We start from the raw sequence: 27,707 nt of genomic DNA on the forward strand, positions 1-27,707 counted from the left end.
AGAGGAAACCCACACAGGCACAGGGAGAACATATAAACTCCATGAACGTACGGTTCGGACTTGAACCAATGACGCCAGTGCTGCTAGGTGGAAGTGCTAACAACTTAGCCACTGTTCTGTACAGATCATAGGCACAGATCCAATCAGAGTGGCTCTGTGCCTTGTGATTGCTATGATAGCCAATCACAGCAATCACAAATGTAAACTAAAAAAAGTAGATAATCCTTCGCCTTCTGTCTGTGATCACCAATCACACTAGGGGCCTAATGCCCTATAAAGGGAGTAACCTAAATCACAATGACCACTACTCTATAGCAAGGGGGTACACAAAGGACATATAGACACTCACCAGCAGTGTTATAGGGGAAAAACACCACTGACCACCAACAGCTATGGGGTACTCCATCCCTGGAAATAGCCAATCAGATGGTCAGATCATTTTGTGTTCCTGATACTTGTAAAAGAAGCCAAGAATTTTTAGATAGCAACACGACAACAAGAACAGATTGATATGTTTTGTGAAGAACATCTGGGTGCTGATGATTGGATGATTCTAGTTCTCAAAATGTATGAAAGAGTCTCAGACTTTGGCTTCTTTCAAACAGGCAGCAGGCTCTACCAACCCTATGAAAAGCAATCCATAGTGGATTGCTATTTCAGAGGCTGCTTAGAGGTGATTTTCAGGAGTTCAACAGGTGATACTGACCTGCCCTGGAATGCCTGTTTTTGTTGGATCTCAAGGGGGGTTTTATATAGCGGCCGTAGCAATGTGAACAGACTGAAGCAGCTGCCATGTCACTGTAGTTGGGTGGTCAGGAGGGGGAGGAAAAAATGCAGATTTCCCTCTTTTTGATCACCCCTCGGTTGCCCGTGTGAACTTAACAGATAATAATATTGCAGACTTATTTTCTAACTGCAATCAATACACTTATGTCAGGGTCCTGTCCACGGCAGGAGTTCTGGAAGATCTGGCACTTCTGCAATGCTCTACATGGCCGCAGAAGTACACATCAGCCTCAGTCTGGTGCCAGATGGCCTTTATAAGGAGGCTCATCACTTCCTCTGGTTGCTGGATGATCTCTAGTTCCCCGTGCCCTGTTCCTGGTTCCTGTGTTCTGACTTGTGATTTCCTGTTACCGACTCGGCTTGCTCCTGGACCTGTCTACTCTGATTTACCCCTGATCTGACCTCGGCTTGGCTTACGGATACCCTCTCTCTCTCTCGCTCCTCTGTGAATGACCTCGGCTTTCCCATCTGACTACGTTCGCTCTGATTCCCACCTGGTACCTGACCTTGGCTTGAACCGACATCCCAGTAAACATCCAAATCCTGGAAGGGCCTCCTGTCTGCAGACCTATCTCCGTGCACCAGCTGTGCTTCTGAGTGGACCACCAACCAGCACTCCTACAGGCGACCTGTGCAACTTTGGGCCTGACTCCCACTGTCCCACTCTCAGGGGAGTCCAGAACTGAGCCGCAAGGGAAGCCCTCTCTCCATTGGCCTCCATTACCAGGTACTTGATAACTTGTCTCTCTGTACCACTAGCTACAAAAATAAAAATAGCAGAAGGCATTTAACTCTTACTTTATTACTTTTTTTGTGGGCAGTAGATAATTTGGATAACCTATGAAAGTCACTATGGCAACCTTCCATTACTCTATGGTAGCATATCACCCTAATTGCCCAGTGCACAATCATCTTAGAGATTTGGAGACATGACAAAATCTGTATTTATGACTACCAGCTGTGTGGCCAATACAATGCCCAGTGGGATCCCAGAAGATTCCTGTTCAGATCCCTATTTTATTTACCCATCCAGAATATGGGATTATCTATACATACGGCACTCTGGAAGCATGCACTTCTCCACTTGCTTCAGCTCCTCATTACAGTCCCCAAGTTCAGCTGGTGACTTCAACATCCGTTGTCGTGTACGGGTTCCTTTGCCACAGGTCACGCTACAGTCGCTCCATTCCGACCATGGTGAGAGGACACATGGGATTGTATCTGATTATTAGAGACAAAATAACAAATCAGGAGAGTAATGCGGTATGGGGTCTATCCTCTACAGACTTTATGCGTGTAAGTGCTAACTAAAAATTCACTTTGTAATACGAACATTCTCTACTTGTTTATTGCATCAATCCCATTGTATATTACAGTTGGCAGTACCCCATGCCTGCTGGATGCAATCCCAGAGTGGCTTCAGAACCAAGCTTGCTTTGGAGACAGACCCTCATCTTCAATGAGCCCAACTCTGGCTCCACAGGTGCTCCAGGTTATTAGCTCTGTTGTGTTTCATCCAACTGGTTCTATTTATTAGCTCTCTTCCCAGCAGGATAAACATGTTTCCTTTGCTCCCCCACCACTTTAGCCATTAGGATTGAAGACAACACTCACTACTTTTGGATATGGAGGAACATTTGACTGTTTTGGAGGAGTCCAAAATCAGACTCCCTTCTGCATAGAAACCAATCAGCTTCCAGGTTTCATTGCCAAAGCTTCATTGAACAAGCTGAGGTTAGAAGCTGATTGGTTTCTATGCAGAAGGAAGTCTGATTTTGGACTCTCCAGCTTTAGTAAATAAACCCCTATGAGACAATACTGATGCTCAGTGACTGGCTATGTCAGCTCCATCTGGAATGACTTGGAGCTTACACAGGATTGTCTTAAGTAAGCAGAGCAGCTAGGGAATAAAGGAAATGTAAACACATGGGAAAGATTGCTCGGTCTTAAAGTTAATGTGTTGTTTTGCACTCACTTACAGGCCATAAACCATTCAGTACTCATTTGTTCGTATATAAAACATAATAAAAGGTCTACTGTTACTTGGAAATATGTATATAGAATAAAACATATACATACGGCACTCAGGCATCATGCATTTCTCCACCTCTGAGGTCTCGGCCTTGCACATGGACCCATCCGCTGGAGTCATCTTAATCATCCTGTGTCGCTTTTTCATACCCATCCCACAGGTGGCGCTGCATTCCTCCCACTCACCCCATTCTGTTACTATACAGCTGCTTGGCTCTGTAAAATCAATAGTATTAAAGCATCATTAGATTTTTTTTAACCCTTATTCATTCTGTTCTTTCTTCATGTTCATCTTTCTCTCTCTCTGAAGAGTGCTTATAACATCAAAAATATAAAAGCAGCCAGATTAACCAGGCTTGTCATAATGCTTCCAGGGGCTTCTGCACAATGTCATATAATTCTGAGTTGTTCAACCTGCTTCTCATGGTTCAGTATGTATGGGCAAGCTATGATGAGCCTAAAGTGAACCAGGGTATAGACATTTTTGTATATACATATTATTAGCCTACAGTAAATGAGCTTTAGGACAAATCCTCACTGACCTCTTTAGCAACAGGCACTGTGCATTCATCCACAAATTTCACACTTCAGGTTGCCATCTCTCAACAACACAGCTCAATCTGCTTCCAGAGTTATTGTTCTAACATTAGAGACTAGAACAGTGGTCTCCAAACTGCGGCCTGGCTTGCTTTTATCTGGCCCTTGGGGCAGCATTCTCCCCACTTTCAGCAGCAGTGGGGTGTAGTTCCTGCCAGTGACATTGAAAATGGGGCACTATTGCTCCCACTAACACCAATGATGGGCCACTATTCCTCCCATTGATACCAACAATAGGGCACTATTCATCCCACTATCACCAATGATGGGCCACTATTCCTCCCATTGATACCAACAATAGGGCACTATTCATCCCACTATCACCAATGATGGGCCACTATTCCTCCCCCTAATACCAATGATGGGGCATTATTTTTCCCACTGGCATTAACAATGGGGCACTATTCCTCCCACTGACACTAATGATGGGGCACTATTCCTCCCATTGATACCAACAATGGGGCACTATTCCTCCCACTAATAACAAGGATGGGGCACTGTTCCTCTCACTAAAGTCAATGATGAGACACTATTCTTCCCACTGATACCAATGGAGGGACACTATTCCTCCCATTGATTCCAACAATAAGGCACTATTTCTCCCACTAATACCAATGAAGGGACATTATTTTTCCCACTGGCATCAACGATGGGGCACTATTCCTCCAGCTGACACCAATGATGGGTCAGTATTGCTCCCACTGATATCAATGATGGGACACTATTCCTCCCACTAATAGCAAGAATGGGGCATTATTCCTCTCACTAAAGCCAATGAGGGTGCACTATTCCTCCCACTGATGCCAATGATGGGGCACTATTTTTCCCACTAATACTACTGGTGGGACACCATTCCTCTCACTGATACCAATGATGAGACACTATTCCTCCCACTAATACCAATGTTGGGGCACTATTCCTCCCACTGATATCAAGGATGGGGAACTATTCATCCCACTGATGCCAATGATGGGGCACAATTCCTCCCATTGATACCAACAATGGGGCACTATTCCTTCCACTAATACCATTGATGGGACACTATTTCTCTCACTAATGCCAATGATGGGGCACTATTCCTCTCACTGATGCCAATGATGGGGAACTATTCCTCCCATTGATACCAACAATGGGGCACTATTCCTCCCATTGAAACCAATGCCGGGCACTATTCCTCCCACTAATACCAAGGATGGGGCACTATTCCTCTCACTAAAGCCAATGATGGGGCATTATTCCTCCCACTGATACCAATGATGGGGCACTATTCCTCCCGCTGATGCCAATGATGGGGCACTATTCCTCCTACTGACACCAATGATGGTGCACTATTCCTCCCACTGACACCAGTGATGGAACACTAATACTGACACCAAAGATGGGGCACTATTCATCCCAATGATATCAATGGTGGGATATTATTACTCGCCCTAATACCAATGATGGGACATTTTCTACTTATACTAGCTAAAGTCTGGCCCCCGAATGACAGTAAACTGGCCCTTTGTTTATAAGGTTTAGAGACCCCTGGCCTATGAGAATGATAGGTTCACTGAAAAGTGGAGCTGAGTTGTTGAGAGAATGATTTGAATGACTGAGGTGTTTCTGTTGTACATTTTGAAGATTAATTAATCCACGGTGCCAGATGCTAAAATGGTCAGTGAGTGCACATGTCCATACCCAGGTTCACTTAATGGGAAGCACTACTCTGTGCTCCCAACATGCTTTTCCACATTCTGTGGCATCTTCACGGAAAAAGTGCATAATGTACTGCACAAAATTCAACAGCATGCACATTTTAATGTTGAATTTTGCACAGTACACTATACATGAGGGAGCCTAAAATGTGACAGTGGTCTTCACTTATGCGGTTAATATTTAGTGACTCAAGGGTTAAAGTGTTACTAAACCCAGGACCCTGCATTCACTATATCTGGTCTCCCACAATACACAGAACATGGAAGTGCAATTATTTCAGTAAATATAAACTGCTAAATACCTTTTCTCATCAGCAGTTAGAGCAGTCTTGTGACTTCTATCAATGTCTAGCCGAGCACGTGTCAAATTTTGTAGGAGGAGTTTTCATTCTGCTCTAGGAAGATGCAGGGGCCCCCGTCCTCTGTCTGGACAGTGCTGATTAGCCCTGTGCTGATCACATGCACTCTCCCAAGAACAAAAAAAACCTCTCTAGCAATACCCACCAAACTGAGCACATGCAGAGGGACTCCACATGATAGATAATGTCTTATTAGGGGATAAGAGGGGGACACTGGAAGAAGGGGAGGATCAGAGAAGTCAGGATCAAACAGTGTTTTTACACAATGCAGAGGATTAACCCCTTAGGTTCCACAGTGAGTATAACAAGCATGCTTACTGCATATACAGACTGATTTTGCTATTGTGGGTTTAGTAACACTTTAATGTGCTGTGGTGTATTTGTCATTTGACCTATGGGCCACTATTCCTCCCATTGATACCAACAATAGGGCACTATTCATCCCACTATCACCAATGATGGGCCACTATTCCTCCCATTGATACCAACAATAGGGCACTATTCATCCCACTATCACCAATGATGGGCCACTATTCCTCCCCCTAATACCAATGATGGGGCATTATTTTTCCCACTGGCATTAACAATGGGGCACTATTCCTCCCACTGACACTAATGATGGGGCACTATTCCTCCCATTGATACCAACAATGGGGCACTATTCCTCCCACTAATAACAAGGATGGGGCACTGTTCCTCTCACTAAAGTCAATGATGAGACACTATTCTTCCCACTGATACCAATGGAGGGACACTATTCCTCCCATTGATTCCAACAATAAGGCACTATTTCTCCCACTAATACCAATGAAGGGACATTATTTTTCCCACTGGCATCAACGATGGGGCACTATTCCTCCAGCTGACACCAATGATGGGTCAGTATTGCTCCCACTGATATCAATGATGGGACACTATTCCTCCCACTAATAGCAAGAATGGGGCATTATTCCTCTCACTAAAGCCAATGAGGGTGCACTATTCCTCCCACTGATGCCAATGATGGGGCACTATTTTTCCCACTAATACTACTGGTGGGACACCATTCCTCTCACTGATACCAATGATGAGACACTATTCCTCCCACTAATACCAATGTTGGGGCACTATTCCTCCCACTGATATCAAGGATGGGGAACTATTCATCCCACTGATGCCAATGATGGGGCACAATTCCTCCCATTGATACCAACAATGGGGCACTATTCCTTCCACTAATACCATTGATGGGACACTATTTCTCTCACTAATGCCAATGATGGGGCACTATTCCTCTCACTAAAGCCAATGATGGGGCATTATTCCTCCCACTGATACCAATGATGGGGCACTATTCCTCCCGCTGATGCCAATGATGGGGCACTATTCCTCCTACTGACACCAATGATGGTGCACTATTCCTCCCACTGACACCAGTGATGGAACACTAATACTGACACCAAAGATGGGGCACTATTCATCCCAATGATATCAATGGTGGGATATTATTACTCGCCCTAATACCAATGATGGGACATTTTCTACTTATACTAGCTAAAGTCTGGCCCCCGAATGACAGTAAACTGGCCCTTTGTTTATAAGGTTTAGAGACCCCTGGCCTATGAGAATGATAGGTTCACTGAAAAGTGGAGCTGAGTTGTTGAGAGAATGATTTGAATGACTGAGGTGTTTCTGTTGTACATTTTGAAGATTAATTAATCCACGGTGCCAGATGCTAAAATGGTCAGTGAGTGCACATGTCCATACCCAGGTTCACTTAATGGGAAGCACTACTCTGTGCTCCCAACATGCTTTTCCACATTCTGTGGCATCTTCACGGAAAAAGTGCATAATGTACTGCACAAAATTCAACAGCATGCACATTTTAATGTTGAATTTTGCACAGTACACTTTACATGAGGGAGCCTAAAATGTGACAGTGGTCTTCACTTATGCGGTTAATATTTAGTGACTCAAGGGTTAAAGTGTTACTAAACCCAGGACCCTGCATTCACTATATCTGGTCTCCCACAATACACAGAACATGGAAGTGCAATTATTTCAGTAAATATAAACTGCTAAATACCTTTTCTCATCAGCAGTTAGAGCAGTCTTGTGACTTCTATCAATGTCTAGCCGAGCACGTGTCAAATTTTGTAGGAGGAGTTTTCATTCTGCTCTAGGAAGATGCAGGGGCCCCCGTCCTCTGTCTGGACAGTGCTGATTAGCCCTGTGCTGATCACATGCACTCTCCCAAGAACAAAAAAAACCTCTCTAGCAATACCCACCAAACTGAGCACATGCAGAGGGACTCCACATGATAGATAATGTCTTATTAGGGGATAAGAGGGGGACACTGGAAGAAGGGGAGGATCAGAGAAGTCAGGATCAAACAGTGTTTTTACACAATGCAGAGGATTAACCCCTTAGGTTCCACAGTGAGTATAACAAGCATGCTTACTGCATATACAGACTGATTTTGCTATTGTGGGTTTAGTAACACTTTAATGTGCTGTGGTGTATTTGTCATTTGACCTATGGTGCTTCCCATAGCAGGGGTATATAGGTTGCAGGAAGGTGTTGGGCAGTGCAGAAGGTTGGTCATGGGAGTGAGAAGGACCATACATGGAGGAGATGTAGATTTACACCTAAGTGGCGTTGGCACTTGGCTGGAAACTCTGAAACTGTGTAACGAGCCATATTACAACTAGGTAAAAACTGTTACAAGCTAAAGGTATGAGTACCAAAGTACAACCCAAGTACCACATTGGCTAAATCCAGTCTAGTATTTAAAAGGGAACACCGTCCTATTGACTTGTCACATTGCCCATGTGAATAATAGAAAAACTGTAATCTGGAGACGAAGAGAAACTGTATGCTAAGCCATTTTATTCAGTTAAAGAAGTTGTTGGTTAAGTGAATCGTCTGGTCTGATTTACCGAGAACAGAGAGTAGAAGTGTGTTCCTATAGTGAATGTGAAATGGAAACAAAGTGTAGACCTTTATGTTGACCTTAGTGGTAATGGAGAGTAACAATAAAAGGAAGGAGAAGCAGCCGGTTCAGAAGAGGAGGCAGTGGTGGTCGGGGATGAAGGTTCTGTCAGAGGGTTGTATTGGTGGCTGCTTGGTTTACACTTCTAAGTACACTTCTAAGTAACAGGGCCTCTGTATTAGGGCCCACTGTGTAGCAGAACCCTCCTAGGGACTAGACAAGTGTATGCTGTTTTGTTTTGGATGCATTTGTTCATAGAAAAAAAAAATTGTTTTGCCATAATCTTTAGGTTTACCGGATTTGTTTCATATCTTCAGCATTGGTTTTGTATATTCTTAGGTCCGGGTGGATTGGAAAAATGTTGAAGTTTTTCTGTAAGATTGCTCTATATTCGATATATTATCGAATTGGTCAGATTAGAATCAGAAGGATTCAATATTTTCAGATGCTGGTCCAACCCACCAAGAGAAATGGCATGAGCTGACAATATCGACTGTGCATCACAAAATTCAGATCCAATAAAAAAATCAAAGTAAAACAAAATGCATATGTCTGCCAGGGCCTGGATCATGGGTGTGTGGGGCCTTGTGACAGATACAGCAGCTTCCCTCCATGTCTTCGGGCTGAAGCAAGAAAAGTGTGTTAAAGAACTAGTGAGGAAAATCTTTATTCAACGCTATTTCCATCAAAATGGCTCTGTAGTCCGTGCCTAGACAGGTGTCACTGGCAGGTGAGGTTATCTTTCCAATGTGGAGCCTGGTGTAGTGGTTTGGTCTCAACCCTTTGAGGACCAAGGGACGTATTTGTCCCATGTTTTTAATTGCCTGTATCATCTGATTAAGAGCTTAAAATACTTTTTTTTTTTGGTTTGAGTCAAAATATTAGTTCTTATCAACAAATGGATCTAGCTTTCTGCAAATTATTTCATGAAATGGCTTAGTTACAGCAACTGAACTGTATGAACTTTAAAAACAAAAAATTGATTCTTTTGGCGTTCCGTAATCTTATGGTCCTCAAAGGGTTAACTCATACATTAAAGCAGTACCATCATGCTAACACTTAAAACAAATAATTACATTCAACTGACTGCATGTGGTTCCTCCGTGCTGTCCACATGCTATGTACTTTATCCCCTGAAGAGGTCATGACGTGGCAAAACATGTTGGGCGTAAAGAGCAGGACTTTACACTAATAATAATAATAATAATAATTGGTGTAATATAATAACGGTATGTTTTTTTTTTTATCCAGTGGGTACGATGCTTGGGAATTCGATGCACATCATAGTCTAGATTTCTTTTAGTAATAAATTCCCACAATGAGATAGCTCAATATTATAATAACAAAGGCCATATTTGTAAAATAAAAGTGATAAAAGTCTCTAATATGCAGTTGCTAAAAGTCTTGCTTTGTAAGCTCAACAATCAGAAATACTCTATATAAAATGTGTTTAAAACCAAGAGTCAGGCAATTGTTTTTCCTTTTGGCTTTGGATAGAGTGTTAAAAATTACTGTCAAGCTTATATTTCCATCTGTGATGCCACTGGGGAGATTTTTTCTCACTTCCTGTCCTCCATTTAAAGCAGCATACAGTAAAGAGGTAGATGCTACTCACCACACTCCTCATTGACAATACACTTCTCAGTTTCTTCTGTTGGCACTTTGCACATAGAGCCATCATCCGGGAATTGCTTTACGTATCTTTCTCTAGATCGCATTCCCATTCCGCAAGAGGCACTGCAGGGTGACCACATGATCCATTCTGACATCATGCATGTTGAACCATCTGAAAGCAAACAGATATGTACATATACTGATGGACTACCAATCTGGAACTACCTTGCAGTAAAAGGAAAAAGACAAATCATCTAGCACTAGGGTTTTCTGACAGCCTGTACAGGCATAAAACCTCAATCTGAAGAAATGGGCCCATTTTTTTATTTTTTCTATTTCTTTCCCCCCCCCAAACAATCTTTTAACATGTCTAATTTTCCATTTTAAAGTCAATTTGTTGCATCCTCAAAATGCCTACTGATGCCTTTATTAGCCATAAAAGTCTCTTCTGTGTCCCACACTAATACACTCACTGCCCACTTTATTAGGTACACCTGTTCAATTGCTTCATAACAAAAATTGCTGATCAGCCAATCACATGGCACCAACTCAATGCAATGAGGCATGTAGATGTGAAGACAACTTGCTGAAGTTCAAACCGAGTATCAGAATGAGGAAGAAAGGGGATTTAAGTGACTCTGAACGTGGCATGGTTGTTGGTGCCAGAGGGGCTGGTCTGAGTAAAACTGCTGACCTACTGGGATGTTCATGCACAACCAGCTCTAGGGTTTACAGAGAATGGTCAAAAAAATATCCAGTGAGCGGCAGTTGTGTAGACGAAAATGCCTTGTTGATGCCAGAGGAGAATGGGCAGACTGGATGCTGCAACATTCAGATGGTAGGGTTAGAATTTGGCGTAAACAACATGAAAGCATGGATCCATCATTCCTTGTATCAATGGTTCAGGCTGGTGGGGGTGGTGTAATGGTGTACCCAGGGGCGGACATGACAACTCATAGGGCCCCCAAGCAATAGGGGATCATGGGGCCCCTGTGTCCTCGCCCACACTCAAACCACACACAAAAAAGCCTATGAAAGGTACCACGGACATCTCGTGGGGCCCCCTACTGACCCAGGGCCCTCGGGCAGTGCCCGAGTTCCCCAATGGTCAGTCCGCCCCTGGGTGTACCTAATAAAGTGGCCAGTGAGTGTACAGTTTCAAATTATTGCACATTACATTTTATTTGTATAATCTCTGTACAATCTCCTTTAGATTTACCAGAGCTATGTAATGTGGGAACCTATCTATACAAACCATTTCATTTGCATCAAGTAAGTCATTGTACCAAATTAGATTTTACAAACAGGTTGTAATATGTGTGATCAGCTTGATGCCTGTAAGTAGCTTTAGCCATATTTCTCATGAAGGATGCGGTGGTCATCAGGGGCTACAGGAGGTGCCATGGGGTCATTAGGAAGACTTCCTCCTTACAGAGAGCTAAAAATTATCAATGGTGTCAATGGTCACTTATCAGAGGCAACCTCTGGAGGAACCTCAGGGTTCAATGGAACCCCGGTTGAGAATAGTCACTCTAAGATATAAGAAGTCAATGAGTGATTCAACCCTTAATTCAAATATTCTATAAATTCATTTTCTGCAATAACACTATTGAATAATTTTATGGAAAACGTAGAAGGGTAGTGTTAAAACAAAAATAATATGGGACTTCTTGCCCTTCATCTTCATGTCATGTACAATATCACATTTCAGGTCTGCCTACATGAAGTAAACTTCTAAATCTTACCATCATCGCTGCATCCTGGTCCCATGCATGGCTCAAAGTCCTGTGTGTCTGGACAGGCAACGCTGAGATCTAGCTGGGCTTTCAGCATGCGCTGCCTCATTCGTTTTCCTTTCTCACAGGTGGCAGAACTACAGGCCGACCAAGGAGACCAGTTTGAATAGATGCACGTCTCAGGTGTGTCATCTAAAGAATTTAGAGAAAGGTTAAACTTGGTTTAGACCTAGCAACAAACAGGTATCCATAATGATGAAATTTCTAAGTTACATTGTCAAAATCATGGCATCTTGAAACCCACGTTTATTTCGGACCTTTCCCTCCTGGGAATTACCTTGGAGAACAAAGAGCAGTTAATACCCAGCTGAACTTCAGTTTAAAGTAGCTAAATGCATTGTAGGACTCAAGAGCATCAAAACAAAAGGTGTTCATGGTTTAAAGTATGTTTTCTTTAGAAAATAGCTACAACCAGGATAGAAAGACAGGCCATTGCCTGCATTCTACAGAGTAGGACCTTTAAATTCTGTATGGAAGCAGTCATCTGTCCTACACACCTTGCTGAGTCAGAGTTGAAGCTCTGCAATCAGTGGGTAATATGAGCTTTGCTGATTGCAGGGGTATAGGTTTGACTTGGTTGGGGATTTTTTTGGACTTCTGCAATGAGTTATCCCAGGAACAAGAGTCCCACTGTGCTGCTGGAAGGAACAGGATTTTCTTTTTGTTGTGCTCACCCCCTAAAGGGCCCACTGATTAGTCCCTAGGTCCCTTTCCCAAGTTGGTGTAATAGCAGCCAGGCACACAGTAGCACATTCACTCTCACGGCTCAATGACCAGGCTGGGGGTATCTTTTGATGCTAAAATGTTGGACTTGGTTAAAGTGCAGAGAGCTGTTGGATACTCCAGAAACACAGTGCAACAATCAGAGGACACTCTTTGCTTCATCTAAACTTGATAGCATGGTCCCTTTAGCATACACTAAGGGAATGAGCAGCACTGGGACCCCAAAAAGGGGAATGTCCCAATCCAGGCAAGCACCAAAACTGATGCACAAAGGGATAGTAGCAGCAGACAGTCATTAGGATCCTACACTCAGGCCTATACTCATAACGTCCCTGGATACTTTGATGCGTTCTCCCAATACCAGTCAGACTATCATTCAGACACTTCTGTGATTTCTCAGGCCAGATCCTCAGTGAAATCCCTCGATCAGCTCCAGCTATTCTCAGAAAATAGGCTCCCCAGCTCCAGCTCAGCTGGGACCTAGATGAACTCCTGAAACTTCAGCTGCACTGCCCAGAAGGGCAGTAGCCCTCCAGGTTGAAAAATTCTATTTCTGGACAAGAACCCTGTTGTTCTAGTCCCCAAACCATTAAAGCACTCCTCAGCCAACTACTGGGCATCCTCTCCCAGGGATTGGCTGAAGCCACATACATATTCAGACTGACGGTCTGCCTTTTTCAACAAACTACAATCTAGAATACACCAGAAGGCAGGGATAAGCAGTTGAGCCTGCATCCAGGGAAACTCAGAACAGCCAAAAACAATCACACACTGCTTCATTGACTACAGAAGAGCCAAAAAAAAAATCTAAATTTACCTAAACTTTTCTAGTAACATAACTAGGAGGGTGCTACGAATTCAAGCTGTGGCTGCTTTAGATACATCTCTGCTAGAAGGTCAGTTCTTTGTGTCCAGATCCAGAGAGAGGGATTTGTATGTACATTTACACCAACAAAAGATGTACGAGCTGTGCAGGGGCAGTAAGAATAAGAACCTGGCTCTATGGTGTTGGCAGGCATGACAGGGGTCTGGAAACCTTGATGATGCAGAGCTGGATCTAGGGGGGTACTGGTGTGGGCTGTGTCCCCCCAGATTTTACTTATATCCCACAGATCTCTGAGAGTGCATACACTGATCCACAGTCCAATCTGATGCAGATAGTTGATGTAAGGGGGCAATCTGACAGATTGTCCCCATGTAAAGAGGCACTTTGATTGGGCCAACTGATGTAAGGGGGCACACTGATGGACACACGTGATGTAAGAGGCACTCTGATGGGGACACCTGATGTAAGGGGACACACTGATGGAGAAACATGATTTAAGAGGCGCACTGATGGGGACACCTCATGTAAGGGGACACACTGATGGAGACACATGATGTAAGGGGGCATTCAGATGGGGATAACTGATCATATGCTGTTAGATTGTAAGCTCTAATGAGCAGGGCCCTCTGAATCCTCCTGTATTCGTTTGTATTGTAATTGTACTGTCTGCCCTTATGTTGTAAAGTTCTGCATCAACTTTTGGTGCTATATAAATCCTGTATAATAATAATAATAATATGTAAGGGGACACTCCTATGAGAACAATTGATGTAAGGAGGGGCTCCATTAGGGACAATGATGTAAGTGGGTGCTCTGATGGGGACACATGATGTAAGGGGGCATTTTGATGAGGATGCTGATATAAGGGGGTTCTTTGATGGGGACATGAATGAAAGGGGGCACTCTGATGGGAACCTGATGTAAAGAGTCATGATGTAAAGAAGGACTCTGATGAGTTCTTCTGATGTAAACGGGGACTCTTGATAGGACGTCTGATATAATGGGGCACAGGTTGTTTAATTACCATAATCTAATGACATTCTAATACATGCTAGTTTCCCAGGACACTGTGTGACAGACCACCAGTGACTTACATGCACAGTGTGACATTATGCCCCCTGATTTTTTTTTACTGCACCCCCAGGTCAGATGATGATGATGATGATGAAAGGCAAAAATGTTCTACTGCCTGCCAACATCATAAAATGTGGGGGACCCTTGGGGGTTTATTTACTAAAGCTGGAGAGTCTAAAATCAGACTCCCTTCTGCATAGAAACCAATCAGCTTCTAACCTCAGCTTGTTCAATGAAGCTTTGGCAATGAAACCTGGAAGCTGATTGGTTTCTCTGCAGAAGGGAGTCTGATTTTGGACTCTCCAGCTTTAGTAAATAAACCCCTTGGTGTCTGGCCTCCCTAAGCCACAGCTTATGAAGCAGAAATAGATTTCTGGTGACACCTCTAATAAAAAGGTGTTAAAGAAAAGGGGGTCCCCTGTTGTTTCTTGGTATAGGAACCAGGGGCGGACTGACAACTCATGGGGCCCCCGAGCAATAGGGGATCATGGGGCCCCTGTGTCCTTGCCCAAACTCAAAAAAAACTATGAAAAAGGTACCAGGGGCATCTCATGGGGCCCCCTACTGACACCAGGCCCTCGGGCAGTGCCCGAGTTTCCAAATGGTCAGTCCACCCCTGATAGGAACCCTCTACAATCTGTGTCTGCTGCTGCCATAAATACATTTTGGTGCTGAATGAACATCTTATGATGCAAGATAATCCAAAGAGCAGCACATAAACTACAGCAAACACGTTGTGGTAATTTAGGCCAGTGTCATCTAGAGAAGGGAAAGAAAAATACCTTATGAATGATGCACAATGCGTTCTGATAAATCACAAAAAAAATCTTAAAAAGCAAAAATCCATCAAGTGCCATTTTCCCGCCTTTTGTGTACACTGCCAAGCTTGATGAATGAACCCTAATCATAAATCTTGCAGATCTTTCGAGGACCAGTTGAGGGCAGCGGCTGACAAATAAAGAACTCATTTTTTTTATTCCCTCTTTGGCGGTGACAGCAGTGATGAGTGATTGCAAAAAACAAAAAAAAAAGAAACAAAGAAAAAAAGTCTGTATGGTTTTAAGACAAACAAAACGTTCCTTTTGCATAATCGCAATCAATTCTTGTCATCGGCTGGCTCCGGAGTCTGCTCTCCCAACAGGCTTGTTTTATTTTAACTATTAAACATAAGCCACCGCTGGTAAGGTGCTCCTTCTAGATTGGAGCATTTATCTTATGTACGGCTTTGGGAGACAGATTCAATGTCCCTGCCTACAAGAAGAATGCATTGTGAACAGGTAGATGGAAAATAAAAATAAGAGCTTAGAGCAGAACTTGCAAAACACAGGGACACTCGTTCAAATATATTATTATTGGAGCAGAACTACCGGGATCATACACAAGGATTACCAGGTAGGTGTCCTCACTTTGTCTGGCCTTAGAATGGTAATGGGGATAGTTTGGGGAATACGCTGATGATGTCAATACATTAAACCTGTATTGACAGCTGGGAGCTGATGTCTCACTCCTGCATATAGGGAGAACTCTGCCTGAAGGGTTTTTCAAGCAGAAGAACAACAGGTGGAAAACTTTCTGTTGGCCTAAAGTGGTTGTAAACCTTGAACATGAAATGAACAAAGCAAATCACTCTACAGTGTGTACTTCTTTCTATCAAGAGCACTAAGTGTAATTTCTGTCTGCTGTCTCATTCCTCTGCTATCAGCATGAATCTCTTCTGACAAGTTTTCTTGACACCAAGAGAAACAAAGATGACAGGGAGGGCACAGCCTGTGATTGACAGCCTCAGCTTTGCTGATGTGTGCCAAGTGAAGGGGGTGTGTCCCTTTTACAAAAATATTTTTTAAAGGAGCAATTAATCTTGTCTGTATGCCAAACGCACACGTTGGGTGCAGTCCTCTGTCACCTTAAATTCAACCTAGTTGAATAAGGGACTTAGTTCATAAGTACTGTAACTAGATAATCAGTCACCCTCCACTAAATGGACTATATTGACGTATGTGTAGTGCCCTCCTAGTCAGCTAGGGGGAGATGGACTCCAATTGTTAGTTAGGGATGAGAAGCAGCCTGGGTGTGATAGATAGCAGGGGTCAAAATGTGGTCAGAGCTGACAGGCTCTGCAGGCCAGCCCTCTGGAATTTTCCCCTGCTCTAGACCTTTGGAGAAAGATCTAGAAGCAGTGGGTGGTCTGTACTCTTAGAGAATCCTAGCCAATCCCCAACAGGGAGCTTGGCAAGGGGCCAGGACAGCCTTTAGGAGTAACTAAGCCTGCTCAGCAGCAGAAGAGTTCAGGTGGAAGATGGAGAGGAAGTGAGGCTGGAGAGAGGAGTATGTGAGGGGGACCAGATGGAGAGGAGCTCACCTACAGGTAGAGGACCTTGGAAGGAGGAATTCTCGGGACTTCACCAGCCCCCTGAGAGAGGACTACCTGTGAGACAGGGAAGGAGCAGCCCAGCTAAAAGGCCTGATAGCAGCCACCGACCCATCAGCAACACAGGAGAAGAACTGAGTGAGTAGGCCTGCACCCCCTGGGCCAGATAAGGGAAGGAGCACTCTTGTGGGAAACCAGATTAGCAACCACCCGGGACTGTCTTATCTCTAAAAGTGAGAGACACTGGATCCCCTGCTCAGGGATTCCTCCAGGCAGCTGGATAGAGGAACATCTAGGGTCTGGAGTGGTACAACAGGAGATGCTGGCTAGCTCTCCTCAAAGAGGATTTTTATGTGAAGACAGCCAATCCCTGGGAGAGGATGCCCAGTAGTTGTACATAGTTCAGGAAGTTGTCCTCTGTTCTCAGTTCTCTTGGGCATCCGGTACACCCCTTATCCCATCCAAGTTCTAAATCGCCTAATAAAATGTTAAAACAAGCTTACGGACTGGTCACCGAGTCCTGAATGCAAGTGGATGTGAAAATGCGTGTTGCCTGACTGTGCAGGACTATAGGGGGACCCAAAACTTCAGCAAGTCCTAAGAGGGTAGTGCAACATATGCAATGGTGTTTGTATATGTTGAGACAACAATGCACTAAAAAAAAATTTTATATTGTATTTTTGGATACCTATTTTAAAGAGAATTGAATAAACTAAAGTTGTATTGTATCTTTCTGTGTCAATGCCACATAGTCTCATTAGGTAACCGCTATTGTTTGACTACAATTCTTCATTAAGGTCTTTTTCAGAGGCGTAACTTGAAGCTTGTGGGCCCTGAGTTGACTTGGGCTCCCAAATACCACCTGCCATTTCCACTGAATGCCAAGATGCATGTCAGGATACTCCCATTGTGGGCCACAATACTCCTGCTGCCGGCTGCACGTGCACACAAGGTGAGGGGCTGGCAGGCCACATTTTGAAATGTTGTGTGAAAGCAGTGGGCTTGTATATAAAGGAGGAGACTCAGAGGGCCCACCATGGGCCCTGTCCGCGCAGACTTCCAGATTCACATACAAGCCCGCTGCTTTCACCCAACGGCTCAGATTGTGATATGCCTTCCCTCACTTTGCGTGCATGCACACAGTTGAGCATGGTGGGAGGAGCTGTATTGGCTGGGCGGGAAGTGCACTGCTGCGGAAAGGGCTTGCCCCATCACCCTGTGTAGGTGAAACCAAAAATGCAGAGGGCCCAGTCCTTCTGAATTCACTGAATTACCTATGCAGGGTGATGCGGCAATATCACTTCCCAGAGATACTCGGAAGTGACGTAGGACGGCGGAACCAGTAGTAGGACGCACTTCCGGTTCCGCCGTCCTCCGTCACTTCTGAGTATCTCTGGGAAGTGGAATCTGGTGGTCTTGGAAATTGGAGGAAAGCTTTCCTGTGGTGGAGTGGAGATCTGGAGGCATATTATAAGGGTCTAGGATCCCGTAAATACCTAAAAGCACTTTTGTCACCATAATCTGGTGAGTGCGGTATTTAATGGTTTGAGCACTAATTTGTGGTGGAAGCACACTTCTTTGGAAAAAGGACTTTTTGAATATCCAAGGAGTTTTCTTAAATTTTTCACTTATATATTTTTTTCACGAATTTTGGAGTGGGACTTTATATGTTTAATATTTTTTTTTATTAATTATTTATTATTATTTATATATATTTTATTCAGCACTATATCAAATTTTGGAAAAATCTCCAAAAGGCATCAAATTACAGATTAGACATTCTTATAATATGTCAACAAAAGTTAGATTTTATTTCCATCATTTACACTTTCAAAATAACAGAAAACAAAAAAATGGCGTCTGCAAAAGTTTGGGCACCCTGCAGAGTTAATATCTTGCACTGCCCCCTTTGGCAAGTATCACAGCTTGTAAACGCTTTTTGTAGCCAGCCAAGAGTCTTTCAATTCTTGTTTGAGGTATCTTTGCCCATTCTTCCTTACAAAAGTCTTGCAGTTCTTTGAGATTTCTGGGCTGTCTGTCACGCACGGCTCTTTTAAGGTCTAGCCATAGATTTTCAATTATGTTGAGGTCAGGAGATTGTGAAGGCCATGGCAAAACCTTCAGTTTACGCCTCTTGATGTAATCCCTCATGGATTTCGAGGTGTGTTTAGGATCATTATCCATTTGTAGAAGCCATCCTCTCTTTAACTTCAGCTTTTTCACAGATGGCATCAAGTTACCATCCAAAATTTGCTGAAATTGTATTGAATCCATTTTTCCTTCTACTCGTGAGATGTTCCCTGTGCCACTGGCTACAACACAACCCCAAAGCATGATTGATCCAACCCCATGCTTAACAGTTGGACAGAGGTTTTTTTCATTAAATTCTGTGCCCCTTCTTCTCCAAATGTACCTTTGCTCATTCTGGCCAAAAAGTTCAATTTTAACCTCATCGGTCCACAGAACTTGTTTCCAAAATGCATCAGGCTTGTCTATATGTTCATTTGCAAAGTTCAAATGATGATTTTTGTGGTGAGGACGTAGAAGAGGTTTTCTTCTGATGACTCTTCCATGAAGACCATATTTGTACAAGTATCTCTTTATAGTGGAATAGTGTACCACAACTCCAGTGTCTGCCAGATCTTTCTGGAGGGATCGTGCAGTCAAACGTGGGTTTTGAATTGTTTTTCTCACAATCCTGCGAGCTGTTCTGTCTGATATTTTTCTTGGTCTTCCAGATCTTGCTTTAACTTCCACTGTTCCTGATGACTGCCATTTCTTAATTACATTCCGAACAGAGCATATTGACATCTGAAAACGCTTTGCTATCTTCTTATAGCCTTCTCCAGCTTTGTGAGCGTCAACTATTTTCAGTTTCAGTTTTCTAGACAACTGCTTAGAAGAACCCATGGTGCTGATTGTTGGGGCAAGGTCAGATGAGTCTGGGTATTTAAAACCTTTGAGATTGACATCACCTGGTCTTCCCAGACGATGATTGAGAACAATCCATGACACTGGCAGGTCTCAGCTTGGCAAAGGGGGCAGTGCATGCTATAAATTCTGCAGGGTGCCCAAACTTTTGCAGACACCATTTTTTTGTTTTCTGTTATTTTGAAAGTGTAAATGATGGAAATAAAATCTAACTTTTTGTTGACATATTATAAGAATGTCTAATCTGTAATTTGATGCCTTTTGGAGATTTTTCCATCTTTCCTTGGCTTTTTTATGCACATTAATACACATTTTTAGCTGAGGTGCCCAAACTTTCGATCCCCACTGTACCTACACGTCGAACAGGACAGGAGGCTTAATTATTATGGGGTCACGAAGCAAAGCATTGCAGCAGAGGCATGTGTACTGCCCTTGTCTGCTGCCTTTACAGCTTAAGGAGGAGCAGATGGGGGGGTGGGGAAAAAAAACGTAACTCAATGGCATGTTTTTACCACCCCCCACCGCAAGCCCCTTTTATATTTCAACAATAGAACAGGCAGCCTAATTAGGAGAAAATAAACTCTGATTCCAACTGGACATTCACCATCCCAATTATTTTTTACCTTCTTCCTTTTCTTCTGCGACCAGATCAGCCACAATGTCATCTACGTTGTCCGGGACAATATTGCACTGCTCTCCCTGTAAGACAAAACTTCTAATTAATGATCTGAAAAAGGTGAGCCGCCGGCCCAATTAACAATCGCACGGTTACTAATGAAAGCTGGATGCTTGGCTGTGATAAGGTTGAGCATTGTTCTGCATGCATTAATCAAACAGAGGTATTGTATATCGTGCATGGCGGTAGCATTGTGGGTTCAGGCTGTTTGATTTACAGCCAATGAGCACAGAGACATTTAACATATCTTTACCAATTATCTTTACTAATTACCCACACAACACAGAGAGGAATATTAATTGGCACTCAGAACTCTCTTAAAGCATACGCTTAAAGGATAAGTCATCTTTATTTCATATTTTATTTAAATATCTATATATAGTATATGTGGTGGGGATCAGCTTGATGTAAGTTATCTGTGAATGTCTTAAAAAAACCTTTTTTAACATGAAAAGTTTGGGGCTCATTGAAAAGGGCGCGGAGGGCCATACCCTGTTCAAAAGAAACGCATTTTTGCAAGTGCGTACGTTTGAATGTGCGGTTACCACAGCCTGCCATTGACTTGCACAGGTTGCTGCCAGTGGCTGTACACAAACACCTTTGATTCCTGGGTGCAATAATATGCATATTATATGAATATTATATGAACCTCTGCGCCTGTGTGAAAGAGCCCTTCAAGCAGAGCTTTATTTTTAAAAAAGAAAAAGAAAAATAGACCATTAAAAGAAAAAAAAAAAAAAAAGCTGCTGCTACTGCAATACTAACCTTCATTCTGGAGATGTCCCCCTGCAGTAATTATTTTCCTCCAGTAGATGTCAGTCCACTCTCTCTGAATTCATAAAAAATACGGAATATAAAAGATATGGCCATCATGTATAGATACAGTTGAAGTGAAACTCCATTTGAAAAAAAAAAAAAATCGCATGGGGCACTGCTCAGGTGAAGGAGCAGGATGCCAGCAACACACCCTCTGGGGTTGCATTATTATGGCAGCCTGCTCCTTCACCTGAGCAGTGCCCCATGCAATTTTTTTTTTTTTTCAAATGGAGTTTCACTTCAACTATATCTATACATGATGGCCATATCTATTATATTCCGTATTTGGTATTGATGCACTGTGATTGTAATGTACTATTCCTTACTCTCTCAGTGCAAGTTAACCTGAGACTGCTACCTTATTAAAAAATATACATTGTGCCGGACATTTTTTAAGAAGTTCTTAATCAGGGAGGCTACTTGACCCTGCACAACATAAAAAAGTTCATCTGCCTAATAGTCAGAAGACAAGGCACAGGCCAGAAAATCTAGAATGACAGAAGTTATATACCTTAGCTAAGATTTAAGCAGAAAGGCAGGATGCTAAGTATTCACCTGGCATAGAGATAGATTACTTTAGATTGTGGCGAATACAAAAACGGTTTTAGCTAATTTTATTGTTATTATATTCTTATTTAAATTATATATACCGTATTTTCCGGCGTATAAGGCGACTGGGTGTATATGACGACCCCCTAATTTTCCAGTTAAAACATAGGTTTTGGGCTATACTTGCCGTATAAGACTACCCCGCTGGATGTGCGGTAATACGGTAGCTTCGGCTACATACAGTATACAGTATATATACAGCCCATAGGATGTGCAGTAATGTACATACAGTATACCGCGCTGAGCCAAGCTGGCTCAAAACAAATGTCCCTATGACAGATTAATCTGTCAGCTCGCTGGATGTGTGTTATATACAGTATACTGAGCCAAGCGGTTTCAAAACGTACCGGTACGTCCCTACGGTAATCAGACCGCTGGATGTGTATATGTACAGTAGCTGAGGCTACATACAGTATACACTGGGCCAATCACGGCGAGCGATGTATTCTACTAATGAATACAAAGCCTGCTCGGATTGGCTGAGGTTGTGACATCATCAGCCCTCTTCTCTGACTCAGCCAATCCAAGCAGGCTTTATATTCATTAGTAGAATACATCACTCGCCGTGATTGGCCCAGTGTATACTGTATGTAGCCGCAGCTACCGTACATACACGCATCCAGCTGGCTGATTACAGTAGGGACGTACCGGTACGTTTTGAAACCGCTTGGCTCAGCGCAGTATACTGTATATACCGCACATCCAGCGGGCTGACAGATTAATCTGTCATAGGGACATTTGTTTTGAGCCAGCTTGGCTCAGCACGGTATACTGTATGTACAGTATTACCACACATCCAGCCAGCTTGGCTCAGCACGGTATACTGTATGTACAGTATTACCACACATCCAGCCAGCTTGACCCAAACAAACTCAAGGTTCACATTTTATACCCCGCGTATAAGACGACCCCCAATTTTTGGGGTATATTTTTAAGTATAAAAAGTAGTCTTATACGCCAGAAAACACTGTATATACATATATATACATATAAATAAAAACATGAGAAAGGATTCCCAAAGCAGTATGGGTTAGCTCTGCATTACATTACTGCATTACTACATATGTTCAATAGGGTAGGAATCACAGCTCGGACACATTCATGTGTGCATGTATATTTTAACTTAAGTTATTGAATTCTGTAAAAGGGGTGCAGTATGTTATATTAACTCCCAAATAATAATAACTCCCCAGTCATTTTTATATATGTAATAATAACGCCCAAACAGAAAAAGGCGTAAGTTATCTAAAAAAAATTCAATTTTTTAATTAAATGTTTATTATTAACCCCTTTGCGCCGGCCACACACAAATGTGCGGCCTCCCAGCGTCTGGGCCTAGACGCCGAGTGGCCGCACATTTGCGTTCATGTAGCAAAAAACATATGTGCTGAGAGCGCGCGCCCTGCGTGCTCCCAGCACACATGTGTGGTACTCACGGAAAGGTCCCGGTCCACTCTTTCGATCGGGACCTTTCCCGATCATGTGACCGCCGTGATGACGCGTCACGGCGGTCACATGATTCCTAAACCACGCCCCACTTGCCCCACCTCCTAGTGTCTGAAATTCTTAAAGGGCCGGGAGGCGCCGGCGGGAAGGGGTTAAACAAACGAGTGCATTTATAACTTGGAATTTGGCGTTTTAAAGAATTGATCCTCCAAATAATTAATGATAACTTTCAATAATAAAAACCTGTTAACACTCTTACGTATATATTAACAGATAAGGCATGTTAATTTAAGCTCTTACTTTCAACTTTTATGTCATTTAGCTTCTTCAAAAACAGGGGAGTTATTATTATTTGGGAGTTAATATAACATACTACAGGGGCACTGAGATAAAAAAAAAGCTTAACAGATATATAAAGTCCAACCTATTGGATCAGAATAATAATAAGAAATATGAATATGCAAAATATGTGTTTACCTGTTTACAAAAATTTATTTATTTACCCAGTGAAGTGACTGGCCTCAGGGATGAAACAAATCCTCTTATATAAGTTGTACCTGTTTATCTGCATTCTTCTAATCTCTACAGCAGTTCAAAATTCTGAATTTTAAAGCTTGTCTGAGAGTTCAGAAAAAGGGGACGGGGAGCTGAAGTTACAGCCTGCAGAGCTCAGTGAGGACAGTTCTGAGAGCTGATTGAAGGGAAGAGACACCTCCACCCTCCATACAGCTCACAGAAACAGAGCTGAGGCTGTCACTCTGTTGGAGGACCCTCCCCTGTCACCATTTTTCTCTTGGTCTCAGGAAAATTTGTCAGAAGTGACTCATGCTGATAACAGAGGAACGAGAAATGGCACTTAGTGCTCTTAATTGAGACAAGTACACACTATAGAGGGATATGCTTAGTTCATATTTCATGTCTGAGGTTTACAACCACTTTAAATGTATTACATTTTTTTTTGTTTTGTACAAATTTAAAATTACAATTGTTGTACAAGTTTTCTTTCTTATGGTCAGGAAAAATTTAATTCTAAAAAATAAGAGTTTACATGCAACCACAATAATAAACAACTTACTTTTCTAGCAATCCTTTCAATAATGACTCTGGCAACTGGGACAATGGGACCTCCTTCTGGATCATAGAACGGGCTCTGCGGGTGGTCCAAGCTGGTCAGGGGTCTGATTTTGTCTTGGGGTATTGTAGGTTTGTTGGGTGACTAGGAGAGTGGAAGAAGAAAATATTTTAAGGCATTTCCAAGTAAAAATCAGTCACAAATCATAAAAAGTGGGGCTAACTGGCTATACGGAGATAAAAAGATGTAAGGATTCCTATGATCTTTATATTCTCAATGTGTATTCACTCCTCTGTTTTTAACATAGTATATTTATTTATATATGTGTGTGTGTATATATATATATATATATATATATAAAATTAAAAAATAAGTACATAAATATTATTATTTAATGAATAAAAATTATAAATAATATATTAAAAAAACACAGCTTTCTAATTATATAAAATATAATTAATAAATACTACATAAATATTATTATTATTTAATTAATACATAAATAAATAAATAAATAATATATTTTAAAAAAACACAGCTTTCTACCTCTTTGGTGCAGTTTCCAACAATTACTAAAGGGATGCACTGTACTTTATATTTACTATTGCATGATAAGACTTCCATAGGAAAACTAAGAACTAAAATCATTGACTAATGAAGTTTCAACAAGATGCGTTAAATAGTCCATTAAAAAAAAAATACAAAACAGAAACATTTCAGCAATACTTAATCTTTTTTTGCAGCACACCAGAACACACATCGCACATAGTGGTGTACTACAGTGTGTTGAAATGGATGTGCGTTCCGGGGATGCATTGGGGCAATGCACTTACAATGTGGGGTAGTGTGAACAAGTCTTCCTATGCTCATGCCTAGTAATTCACTAAGTAGTAAAATAAGGATGACAGCTCTGGAACATACACCCTCCAAAACTTGGCAGTGGCAGCTCGGTTATTTCTGTCCCAGTAGATTTCCTTAGATTTGTGTTCCTATCTCAGGAATATCTGCAGATGTTCTCATGAGGAATAATTGTAAAAACATGACCTATTGAGTGTACTTGAGGACCTGGTAGAAACACTGGTATATCAGTGGTACAGTAAAAAAAAAGTTTAAACTCTAAAGATTAAGGGAAATGAAACTTTGATATATTCAAAATCTAATAAAATAAGTCAAATCCCCAGATATACCTCCTCCTATATGTCCTATTATATATATATATATATATATATATATATATATATATATATATATATACACACATAGTATATAAGGTGGTATCAAAAAGTTAGTTTTGTAGCACACCAACAGATGGCAACACAAGGCTGAATGCAGAGTCACAGGGAGCACCGACCTTCATAAATCAGTGTGCCAAAAGACATCATCCTGTGTACCTGTGGAGGGGTGAAACTGGTGTTTTTCTGTCCACGTATGTTACCACATCTGCTATTTCATCATGAACAGCAAGTTAGAATAAAGAGCAAACATGAAATTCTGCGTAACACTGGGCAAACCAGCCATAGAGATGTTTGACATAATTCGGCAAGTTTAAAGCAATGCTGCAATGAGTTTTTTGAGGTGTTTTGAACGTCACGCGTGCTTCAAGAGCGGAGGAACATCACTGGAAGATGAGGAGATCAGGAAGACCTTCAATGAGCTCAACCCCTGAAAATGCCCTATTCTTGAAGATGAAGATCCAGCTCAAAGGTTGGCATTTCTACAACATTGCGGAGAGACAGCGATTTGCCCAATTTCATGTCACTGGAGATGTCAGTGTCCCATAGTGATTTCCCACCCAGTGCTATTTAGTGTCAGATATCTATCACAGTACCACTATAAGTTGCTGATCACCGCCATCTACTAGTATAAAAATAAACAAATAAATACATTTTAAAAATCCAGTATATATATACAGTGGAGATCGAAAGTTTGGGCACCCCAGCTAAAAATTTGTATTAATGTGCATAAAGAAGCCAAGGAAAGATGGAAAAATCTCCAAAAGGCATCAAATTACAGATTAGACATTCTTATAATATGTCAACAAAAGTTAGATTTTATTTCCATCATTTACACTTTCAAAATAACAGAAAACAAAAAAATGGCGTCTGCAAAAGTTTGGGCACCCTGCAGAATTTATAGCATGCACTGCCCCCTTTGCAAAGCTGAGACCTGCCAGTGTCATGGATTGTTCTCAATCATCGTCTGGGAAGACCAGGTGATGTCAGTCTCGAAGGTCTTAAATGCCCAGACTCATCTGACCTTGCCCCAACAATCAGCACCATGGGTTCTTCTAAGCAGTTGTCTAGGACACTGAAACTGAAAATAGTTGACGCTCACAAAGCTGGAGAAGCTGTGATACTTGCCAAAGGGGGCAGTACAAGATATTAACTCTGCAGGGTGCCCAAACTTTTGCAGACGCCATTTTTTGGTTTTCTGTTATTTTGAAAGTGTAAATGATGGAAATAAAATCTAACTTTTGTTGACATATTATAAGAATGTCTAATCTGTAATTTGATGCCTTTTGGAGATTTTTCCATCTTTCCTTGGCTTCTTTATGCACATTAATACAAATTTTTAGCTGGGGTGCCCAAACTTTCGATCCCCACTGTATATATATATATATATACATATATATATATATCATCGTTTGTAGATGCTAGAACTTTCACACAATCCAATCAATATAAACTTATTGGGATTTTTTATTTAAATTTTTTTGACAAAGACATGTAACAGAATACATTTGCCCTAAATTTATGAAGAAATTTGATTTTTAATTTTTTTTTTAATTGATGTGTTTTATAGCAGAAAGTAAAAAATATTGGTTTTTTTTTCCAAAATATATGGTCTTTTTTTGTAAATATTGGGGTTTTTTTCCAAAATATATGGTCTTTTTATATATATCAACAAAAAAAGACCATATATTTTGGAAAAAAAACCCAATATTTTTTAATTTCTGCTATAAAACACATCCATTAAAAAAAAATTAAAAATCAAATTAATTCATAAATATAGGGCAAATGTATTCTGTTACATCTTTGTCAAAAAAATTTAAATAAAAAATCCCAATAAGTATATAAAAAAATTTTAATGGATATGTTTTACAGCAGTAAAAAATATTGGGGTTTTTCCCAAAAATTTTTGGTCTTTTTTTGTTGATATATATAAAAAAAGCGGTGATCAAATACCACCAAAAGAAAGCTCTATTTGTGTGAAAAAAATTATATAAATTGCATTTGCATACAGCATTGCAAGACTTCGCAAGTAGTGCAGTAGCAAAAAATGACCTGGCCATGAAGGGGTAAAACCTTCCGGAGC

The 27,707-nt window shown here is 41.7% G+C and overlaps 1 protein-coding gene across 1 annotated transcript in view; it reads right to left on the reverse strand.

Moving 5' to 3' along the window:
* Positions 1–27,707, reverse strand: part of SPON1 (spondin 1) — a 491,275-nt gene that overhangs the window by 18,278 nt on the left and 445,290 nt on the right. The window contains exons 9-14 of the mRNA XM_089675872.1: positions 24,396–24,536; positions 20,397–20,472; positions 11,801–11,983; positions 10,057–10,227; positions 2,866–3,033; positions 1,843–2,007 (exon numbers count right to left, since the gene is read on the reverse strand). Coding sequence (XP_089531998.1) covers positions 1,843–2,007; positions 2,866–3,033; positions 10,057–10,227; positions 11,801–11,983; positions 20,397–20,472; positions 24,396–24,536 — 904 coding nt within the window. The remainder of the gene's footprint in view (positions 1–1,842; positions 2,008–2,865; positions 3,034–10,056; positions 10,228–11,800; positions 11,984–20,396; positions 20,473–24,395; positions 24,537–27,707) is intronic.

This window comes from Staurois parvus, unplaced genomic scaffold (genome assembly GCF_062004578.1).
Source record: "Staurois parvus isolate SC_StPar_1 unplaced genomic scaffold, SC_StPar_1.0 ptg000159l, whole genome shotgun sequence".
Taxonomy (NCBI): Eukaryota; Metazoa; Chordata; class Amphibia; order Anura; family Ranidae; genus Staurois; species Staurois parvus.